The sequence below is a fragment of the Trifolium pratense genome, linkage group LG2 (genome assembly GCF_020283565.1).
Source record: "Trifolium pratense cultivar HEN17-A07 linkage group LG2, ARS_RC_1.1, whole genome shotgun sequence".
NCBI classification, from domain to species: domain Eukaryota; kingdom Viridiplantae; phylum Streptophyta; class Magnoliopsida; order Fabales; family Fabaceae; genus Trifolium; species Trifolium pratense.
This window is the reverse complement of record NC_060060.1, coordinates 10306305-10316092: the sequence shown is the minus strand read 5'-3', so window position 1 is coordinate 10316092 and position 9788 is coordinate 10306305. Positions and strand designations below refer to the sequence as shown.

At 31.1% G+C, this 9788-nt stretch overlaps 2 protein-coding genes across 2 annotated transcripts; both read left to right on the top strand.

The window, feature by feature from the left end:
* The first annotated feature begins 2359 nt into the window (after positions 1 to 2359).
* LOC123905865 (protein RALF-like 34) lies at positions 2360 to 3168 on the top strand. The gene has a single exon (XM_045955633.1). The coding sequence runs from the start codon at positions 2489 to 2491 to the stop codon at positions 2867 to 2869; it is 381 nt and encodes a 126-aa protein (XP_045811589.1). The 5' UTR covers positions 2360 to 2488; the 3' UTR covers positions 2870 to 3168.
* A 1923-nt stretch (positions 3169 to 5091) lies between these two features.
* Positions 5092 to 6042, top strand: LOC123904139 (mitogen-activated protein kinase kinase kinase 20-like). Its single transcript, XM_045953835.1, has one exon. The coding sequence runs from the start codon at positions 5092 to 5094 to the stop codon at positions 6040 to 6042; it is 951 nt and encodes a 316-aa protein (XP_045809791.1).
* The last annotated feature ends 3746 nt before the right edge of the window (positions 6043 to 9788 follow it).

Here is a 9788-nt window from a genome sequence, read left to right as displayed (position 1 = left end):
ATGTTTTATCTCTAAAATCGAGTCTTTACTTAATTTTTTTTATGGGGTGAAAGAAAGTGAGAAAACTCACAAAATACATTGAGTAAAATGAGATAAGGTATGTCTGTCTAAGACTCTAAATAAAAAGGTAGGCCAAATGTACATAGTATAAAAGTGTTAAATTAGGTTCTATAGAAAAATTGTGTAATGGTTGAGGTGGGAAAAGGAGAGGATGTGGTATAATGAGTTGGTAAATAAGTATGAGACATAAAATGATGGGTGAAATGGGCGTGGGAGGGATGGCTTATTAAAAATTATTATTTTTAGTTTTTTATAGCTTATTTTCTATTTTAATAGCTTAGTAAAAATAACATAGCTGCTTCAACCTTTCATGTCATATAAAAAAAGTGTGGTTAAGTGAGATGACGTGGCGAAAAACATAGTTGTAATTGATTGACGGTAGAATGTGCATATTTTTCACTACAAAAAAAAATGTGCATATTCTTTTTCTTTTTTTAATTTGTGAAAATTGGTATACTACAATACTTATTTGGGAATAGATAGAGCGTTTATCTTATTGGCAAGTTATGAATTAAGTTTTCGTTGGAATTGACTTATTTTTAAGTTTATGCAAAATAATTTATACAAATAAGTAAATTGTTATGTACTATTTATAAGCTTGACAAAATAGTTTATGAAAAAACAACTAATGAAGATACAATTTTCGTCAGTGATAACTTATGAATTAACATAATTATCAATAAAAAAAGTGAACATAAAATTTATTTATTTACCTAAGCTATTTTTCATAAACTCAAAAATAAATTGATCCGAACAGACTACTCCCTCCGTCTCATAATGAGTGAGTCAGTTGACTGCGTTACGCATGCTGATTCATAATTTTGACGATTTATATTTTTAATTGTATAATAGTAAAAATTATAAAAATATGATATTTTGAAAATAGTCATCAAGACGAATCCAACATCTTATATGCTAATATTTGTTTTTATTTATTAGTAGAAAAATAGGATTAAAGTAAGATATGTAAATAGAGTATGTAATTAAAATGGTTCACTCATTTTAGAACTGAGGTATAAAAGAAAAAGAATAATCAAATATTTCATATATTTTAAAAAACGAAAAATAAAAATAATAGAGTGAAAGTGAAAGGGAGGGAAGGTGGGGTTAGGTGCGTGATTAGAGGCAATTAAAACCGTTATGTAGGGTATCACGCAAGAGATTCTACAATGCTATCCATCACAGCCTAATCATTAAGCCATTCCTCTAATCACCGTCCGATGCAATCAACTTCACAACATACTTTAAGGCTTATCAAAAACAAAAAAAAAACTTTGAGGCTCACAGAGTCAGAGTATACAAACACATCACATATGAATTTGTTCAATATTTGTACCAAAAAAAAAAAAGAATTTGTTCAATATAAGATCCGCTGTGAAATTTAAAGCTAAATTTTATAATTAAAAAACTAAGAATCTGAAGTTAATTTGGATGAGTTAATTTAATTTCTTTAAAAAAAATAATATTAAAAGCTAAGAAAAAATTGAAGTTAAAATTTTAACCATTTGACCTTGATTAGACAGCATGGAGTTTGGCTGCGATGAATCCAATTTTATTCAAGTTTGAGTCTAAACTGTTAAAAGGGTCTCAAACTAGATTAGAGATAAAATAGTGATGCTTATAAAAAAAATAAAAAAATAGTGATGCAGTCGAAAACACAAGTGTTAGCAAGTATTAAACTTAGAACGAAAACACAAATTTGAAAGCGATAAACTTATTATGATAAAGATAATCCTTCCTACTACAACCCAAAAATGTTTAAATACTAAAAAGAAACATTAATGTGAGAAAATATCTAAAATAAAACACAGAAAATCGCTAAAAATATTAAATGTTGGTTTTCAGGCTTAAAAGTAACTTAATTGGCTTAAAAAACCCGTATGTCAAGGTGAAGTCGTGTGTTAGACTTGTGAGCTGATTCCTTGTTCAGAAAGGTATAATAATAATCATTCTAACATCGGACGCTAAATTTGTATACATCCAATCAAATCTTTCTGATGTGCAATTATTTCTTCGATATGCGCAGACAGTCTTACTACATCAAATAAGTTTATAAATAGAATAATTTTTCCCTTAAAAAAAGTAGATTTTATTATAGAATTAAGACTTAATCCAAAGCTCTACTACATAGTCTACTACTTCACTAAATTATCATTCTCACTTAACTAATCAGTAATCACTTCTGATCCATAAACAAGGACAAAGCTTAGCAGAGGTGGGGGCGCACGAGAATAGTGTAGACTCACAGGTTGATAGAAACATTTATGAATAACAGCTGTAAAAATAATTAATCGCTTACACCATGTGACTACCTCTGTTCTTGTCTGTCCTCTCTTCTCACTTTTCCCTCACAACAAAACAAAATCAAATCTTATTATCATTATAACCTCACTCTTCATTCTTCACTCTTCATCTTCTTCTTCTTCTCATGGCTTTCTCTACTCTTCTAAACCTCACTCTCACCCTTCTACTTTGTCTTTTCCTTATACTCAACACTCATGTTCATGCACAGATCGAAGAAACAACCTTGAATCTCATGTCAGATGCACTAGAATGGCCAACAACAATGTCACATTACAATGAACTAGAACCAGACAATGAAGAAGACATAGACAGTGATTTGAGTAGAAGATCTTTGTTCTGGAGCAGAGTGAAATATTATATATCTTATGGTGCTCTTTCTGCTAACAGAATTCCATGTCCACCTCGTTCTGGTAGATCTTACTACACTCATAAGTGTTATGAAGCTAGAGGTCCTGTTCATCCTTATTCTAGAGGTTGTTCTGCTATCACACGTTGCAGAAGATGAAATAATCATGAGTTGGATTTGTTTGTTTGTTTAATTCTATTCTCAGATCGAGAATTGATTTAAGTTAAAAAGTTAGGTAAGTTTGTGTTAGCTTTATTATTACTATTAAGTTGTGCTAATGCATTATTAGTTGTGTTTTTTATTTATGATTAATGTATCATTAGTTGTGCTAAATTTGGATTAGCACTAATGGCAGCATGTTGTGTATGTGTTTGATTAATGACTGGACTTAAGCTAAGATTTTTATGGATTTAATTAGTAGTACTATGAAGAAATGGATGTGTTTGCATTTTGTGTTACTTTATGTTTATTGGTTTGTATGTACCACAAAAGTAATACATTAATTATTGCATTTCAAATTAAAATTAGAACAATCGATCTGATATTTTTTGTATATAGTTATAGTATACTCAAATATAAGCAAAAATACATTTTTTAGATTAATTGAATAATTGATGTATCTATCCGTCACGTAAGAGTGTAAGACATTAGAATGAGAAAGAAAGCTGATCTTAAGCAATCTTAAACCAATGCTCTTTGGCAAAGATCCAGTCCCTGAAAACATGGATGAATGTTTCTTCATGAGTGTTGCATCTTTTGCAAACATTAGATTTAGAAATATCTCTATGTAGGAGCAAGGATAGAGTTGGCATATTTGAATCACTGGTACGTCAAAATGGCTTCCGGATTGCATTCGATACACTAATATGCCGCCAATATGATCAGTTTATCTCATGACCTCAAATATTAGAATTGCATTCGATTGTCCAAACCCAACTCCAAGAAGTTGTAGGAATATAACCCCTCATATTAAGCAACCACTAAAAATTATTTCATTGAACTCTATGCCATATTTGAGGTCCTACATGAAGAGAGGTTGGAGTTTTGTGATCAACTCGCTATTAATCCATCAAAAGCCTCCGATTTACTCTTACCTTTTAACCAATTTGCAGTAACTCCAATTGTGGACTGCATAATTATGCAGATGCCAAAGCACATTCCTGCCTGTTCAAAATAACAGTGTGCTGTGCAAACATATGATAGCAGCATACCTCCTCCTTTAATCTAATCCTCACCAAACCTTCTTCTCCTCCACCTCTTTGCAGCAGTAGAATCTCAAGAAGTAGTTTGAAAACAATCCATTGTTAATTGTCCGGGTGTACGAAGGACATGTTAGGCTGAACTGTGTATTATCTATGCAGGGAGCCGGGGTTTGAACCTCTTTCATACCACTTATTCACCTTATGAGGTGAAATTTATATCAAGTAGGCTACTTGACAAAAAAGAAAAATTAAACCAAAAGTATTAACTTTTTATTGAAAAGGAATAATTATTATTTATTAAAAAGTTATAAATTTAATATAAAATACACGAGTTCCAATACAAACTTACTATTTTGAACTTCTGGAAATTTGCACATGATAAAAAAAACCTTATTTTTATAAGCTATCTTAGAGAACTTATAATTAGCTGAAAAAACTTAAGAAAATTGACTTAAGTTGTTTTTATAAATTATGTCAAATAGTCTTACTAAACTTATGTATAAAATTTGCTCAAATAAGTCAATTTAAATAAACCCTAATCAAGGTGGTTAATTTTTTATTTTTTTGTAAGAGGTGGATAATTTTTGCTCAAACAAATTCTTCAAATGTTTATACTAGTTTGAACCAATTTATCCGTTAAAATTGATTCAAAGATTATATTAGGATAATTTTATATTTTAACTAGAATTAGGATTAGGATTAATTTAGATTTTATCCGTTAAAATTGATTCAAAGATTATATTAGATTGAATTAAAAATGTAAATTAAGATAAAACAGAATTTTCGTTCAAAAAAGATAAAACAGAATTTCCAATCATTTATCAATTAATACTTCGTAACTACTTAGTAACAAGATCTCTATAAAAAAGAAAAATTTAAGTAAGTGCTCTATATATCAGTTTGTTACTCTTTTTTTTTTTTCCTGTCTCCTTAGAAATCAAGGACATTTATCATTCTTTTTAAATATCATTCTTTTTTTTTTTTTGGATAATTTTTAAATATCATTCTTTATCAACAAAAAAAATCTAAATTATCCAAAAATATAGATTTCCGTGAAAGTAGCACCGGCAAATATAGATTAGCCAAATATATAGGTTTCGCTGTTCAAAGTGTTAGTCATACTATTACCATTTAATTTCTTTCTCAAAAAAACCATAGTTTAACAAAGGAAACACAAACATGAGTTGGGTTCGTGGTCACTCCTTAGGCAGCGGAAGCTTTGCTACTGTTCATTTAGCCAGACACACAAAAGACTCTCATAAATTTCCATCTCTCACTGCCGTCAAAACATGTGTTCTTGACAATTGTTTTACTCTACAAAACGAAAAGCATGTACTTGATCAGTTAGATTCATCTCCACATATTATTAAGTGTTTTGGTCACGATCAAACATTTGAAAACGGCCAAGAATATTATAATCTTTTTCTCGAATACGCCACCGGTGGAACTCTTAATGATCAACTCTATAATTATGGTGGTAAGTTCCCGGAGAAACTTGTTCGTCGTTACACTAGGTCTATTGTTGAAGGACTCAAGTACATCCACGAAAAAGGTTTTGTTCACTGTGACTTGAAGTTACCAAACATTCTCGTGTTTGACAATGACAACGTTAAGATTTCAGATTTTGGTCTTGCGAAAGAGAAAGGGGTTGTTGATAAGCGGCAATGTAGGGGAACTCCAATGTTTATGTCGCCAGAAGCGATAAATGACAATGTGCATGAGTCGCCAGCAGATATATGGGCTCTTGGTTGTGCCGTCGTGGAGATGATTACTGGAGAACCAGTTTGGAAAAATGAAACAGATATGTGGATGTTGTTCACTCGTATTGTGATAAGAGAAGAAAAACCGTTGATTCCAGATGAATTATCACGCGAAGGGAAAGATTTTCTTGACAAGTGTTTTGCTATGGATCCTTTGAAAAGATGGAGTGCAGATATGCTTTTGAAACACCCTTTTATCTCTGAAGATGAAAATGTTTCTCCAATGAAAGTGTTTACTAACGAGTTGTCCTTTTCATCATCGTCTCCAAGAACTCACTTCGATTATTCTCGTTGGGCTTCCTCTAATTCAGAAGAATGGATTGACATGAAATTCGAGCATTGTTATTGTTCGCAGGAGAAGACGTTTTAACAATTATTCATAGATTAGATACTGTTAAATTGGTCAATTGCAATTTTGACGCCACTTGTGGCAAGTGTATTGTATTGTAACAAATTATATTTGTTTTTATCAATCATACTTGCTTGGTTTTTGTTCATTGAGGTTTCCACACAATGATTATAATTAATTCTTGGGAGTCTTATTTGGCACCAGCACCATTCTAAAAAGTAAAAACAATGAAGATTGAAAAGTGTTCCATGAAGAAGAGTTTTTATGTATAAGTTTTTACTCAAAATTCATGCTTTTATTTGATTATTTGAAGATTGCTCCTTGAAGATGAGATTTTAACCAAAGTGGATAGATATATTGTTGAATGTGAGATAAAATCTTATTTATTATTTTAGTTGTTTCATCAGCTGGTTGTTATCTTTTCTTTTTTCACGGAAATATTTTGGTGATCATTGTGAAGAAATTCTTCTTATTTTGATTATAGTGTATATTTTGAATTTAATTTTAAATTTTTAGATTATGGAAATTATTTTTAGATTATAGTGTAGTCTTATTAGTTTTCTTAAAAAATGTCTGATTTTATTATTGGTTGTGCTAAATTTGGGTTAGCACTTGGCAGCATATTGTGTATATGTATTTGATTAATGAGTGGACTTGAGCTAAGACTTTGCTTACAGTTTATAACCAATTTGCAGTAACTCCAATTATGGACTGCATAATTATGCATATGCCAAAGCACATTCCTGCCTGTTCAAAATAACAGTGTGCTGTGCAAGTCCAACATATGATCACAGCAGCATACCTGTTGTCACAGACGACCTTCGGAAATGGAATGAGACTGCTTACACGCCAAAAGTTGTTTCCATCGTTCCCCTATATAGGGGAGGGGAAGGAGGGAGCTGTGTTTCACGTCTATTCTTAGTCGAACGTTTAATGAGTTAGAGGCAGCTGTTCGCGCAAGATACATAGATGAAATCACACTAGACAGGAGGTATGCTATCGCCACAACCATGGTATTTGACGGGTGTTTCTGTTGGAACTTATCGTTTGTGAATCGAAGTTGGATTTAGATTTACCAATACCATTTAATAGCATTAGTCCCGGAAAAGAAGTTAAAAAGATGGAGTATGTCACAAGCAATCTGATGCTACTGAAGAATCATATACCAATTTTTATTCTCGAAACATTGTTCAAAAATGTTCTTGGTTCCTTTTACGAAATTAAATACTAGTTCGTCTTCTGTTGCTGACGGCGTAGTATATGTGCTTCCGCTTCCTCTGCTCAAAGACAACGAAGTTATAGTAGACCATTGGACAAGAGCAACCGAGATCTATCGGCTTTTTTCCATTCAATCGCGAGTGAGGTTGACCGTGGCATTGTTGACCCCATGCTTCATGCCTTGAACACATTTTCCTCAGCAAATTAAGCAACCAAAATCTCCTAAACTCCATATTGTTTTCTCAATATTTTGAGTCCATTATTATTTTGTCTCTCTGTCTTAGTTATGCTCTGTCATTATTTGTCTCAATTTCCTTAAATTCTCAAGTTGATCATAAAAATATTAGGATAAATTATATATTTGGTCCTAAGTTTATTTAAAGTTTCACTTTAATCTCGTGAGTATTGTTTGTTTCATTTTGATCCTTTAAATTACAAACACTAGATTATTTGCTCTTTTAAGTTTTATTTTATTTTGTTCTTTTAAGTTATGATTTTTATGCATTTTGGTTCCTTAAATTATAAATATTAATATATTTAAGTCTCTTTTAACAGACTAAATTGTCTAAAGTTGATAATTTAAAGGATTAAATTGTCCAAAATTCATAACTTAAAAGACTAAGATGAAATGAAAAACACTTAAAGAACTAAATTGAATATAATAGTTATAACTTAGGGCATTAAGGTACTAAAATGAAACAAAAAAAAAATTGAGGAACCAGAATAAAATCTAAAATTTATTGTTCACATAAGTTTATCTCAGTTGGTAGGGACATCGCATTATATATGCAACACTGGAGTCGGAGTTCGAACCCCGAACATTCTACTTAGTAAATTTTCTAGCCATAGGCTACTTGACAAAAAAAAAATCTATAATTAATTTAAAGGACTATTTAGGAATTAAACCGCATGATAACTAACTAATCTCTCACTTAACTACTATTTACGAATTACGAGTAATATAGTACCAATTTATCAAGACAAGATGTTTCAAAAAAATAATAATATCAAGACAAGAGAAACTAACATGCGACAATTAAGATTTAACGAGATAGAACGAAATTTGCGGTAACAGTTATAAATAGATTTATACAGACCATAAAAAAAAAGATTTATACAGAATCTTTTGTAAAAGATTTGTATCTTTTTTTGACAGAAATAAAAGATTTGTATCTAAGATTTATATATCCTAAAATTTAGTAAAAAAGATATACTCCTCTAAACTAAAGTCGGTTAAGATAAATAATTAATGAGAAACTTGTTGAACAAGTTTTTCATAACTCTATATAAATTGCGAATCATTCACTCTTTCTTCATAATAACTCTTTCATTCATTCCACTTCACTCTCCAAACATACTACATTAATTCTTTCTTTTTTTCAAGTTCTTTGTTATCTTTTTTCACGGGAGAGCAACAACAACACCATACAACAATGTTAACATATGAGAAGGTCACATTAGTACCATGCAATAACATCAAAGAGTGTGTTTCAAGCAAGGCTCTTCAAGAAAAAGAGGAAACAATCACTAGTGATGACGAGGGTGCAATTTCTCTTTGGGAGTATTTAGCAAGAGCCGAGGGTTCTTATCCAAAAAAGAGGAAGTTTGATCGTGGGGACATCGTAAAACTGAGGCCTCCTAATTTGTTTAACCAAAGTTCCAAGCGGAGAAGGAAGTGGTATGGCCCTTTTGAGATTTCAAGGAGGTGTAAGGGCAAGAAATGGCTTATTTGGGATGATAAACTTGGGTTAGCCAAAGTCAACGAATCGCAACTAGAGCTTATGGAGGAAGGAGATTTAATGGAAGAAAACAAGTTCAAAAAGGATGAAGTTTCACCTTAAAGAAGCCAAGCAACTCAAGATTTATTTCATATGATTTCTTACATGTTTTTGTTTTGATTGTTACATGTTTTTATTTCTTCTATTAGTTGGTGAATTAATATAAAGTCTCTTTATCTTATATTTGAGTTTTTTATTTTGTTATTTGTCTCTCTGTTTTTTTTTTTTTTTGGTCTGCTATATTAGTTAGAATCACCTAAATCAATTTGGAGTCTCATTCAAATGTTAAAAATAGACACTTAATTAAAAAAGGACAAAAAATTCAAAAAGACTCGTATTCTATTTTATTTGCAATATGTTAAGTTGAATGTGAAATTGTTTATGATTGACTGCGATTCACTTAAGCGTGAGTTATTCAATAGAGTGTAAAAATTACACTTGGAACAAATTTAGCTTCACAGTATAATCCACTCTAGAGGTAAAATCAACTTAACAGACGCAACCTGCATGATGCAATGGGTTACATGTTTTTCCTCTGTTGCCCTTTTCAAATTCTTCCTTCCTCCTCCCAAGGCCACACAAAATCTTATATTCTTGTTGCTAAGATTTATCACAATCACAAAACTCTGCATATCACAAATATCAGCAACAAAATCTAACCCTTATCAGAGAAGAAAAAATGTATGCTGTTCAAAAAAAAGAAGAAAAATGTACAGAATGATACTGCTAACTAAATTTCTATAACAGATTCACCAAATGGATTATATCAAC

Bases quoted from the DNA above. Each gene is read 5' to 3' on its own strand.
- LOC123905865 (XM_045955633.1), top strand. From the start codon at position 2,489: ATGGCTTTCTCTACTCTTCTAAACCTCACTCTCACCCTTCTACTTTGT.
- LOC123904139 (XM_045953835.1), top strand. From the start codon at position 5,092: ATGAGTTGGGTTCGTGGTCACTCCTTAGGCAGCGGAAGCTTTGCTACT.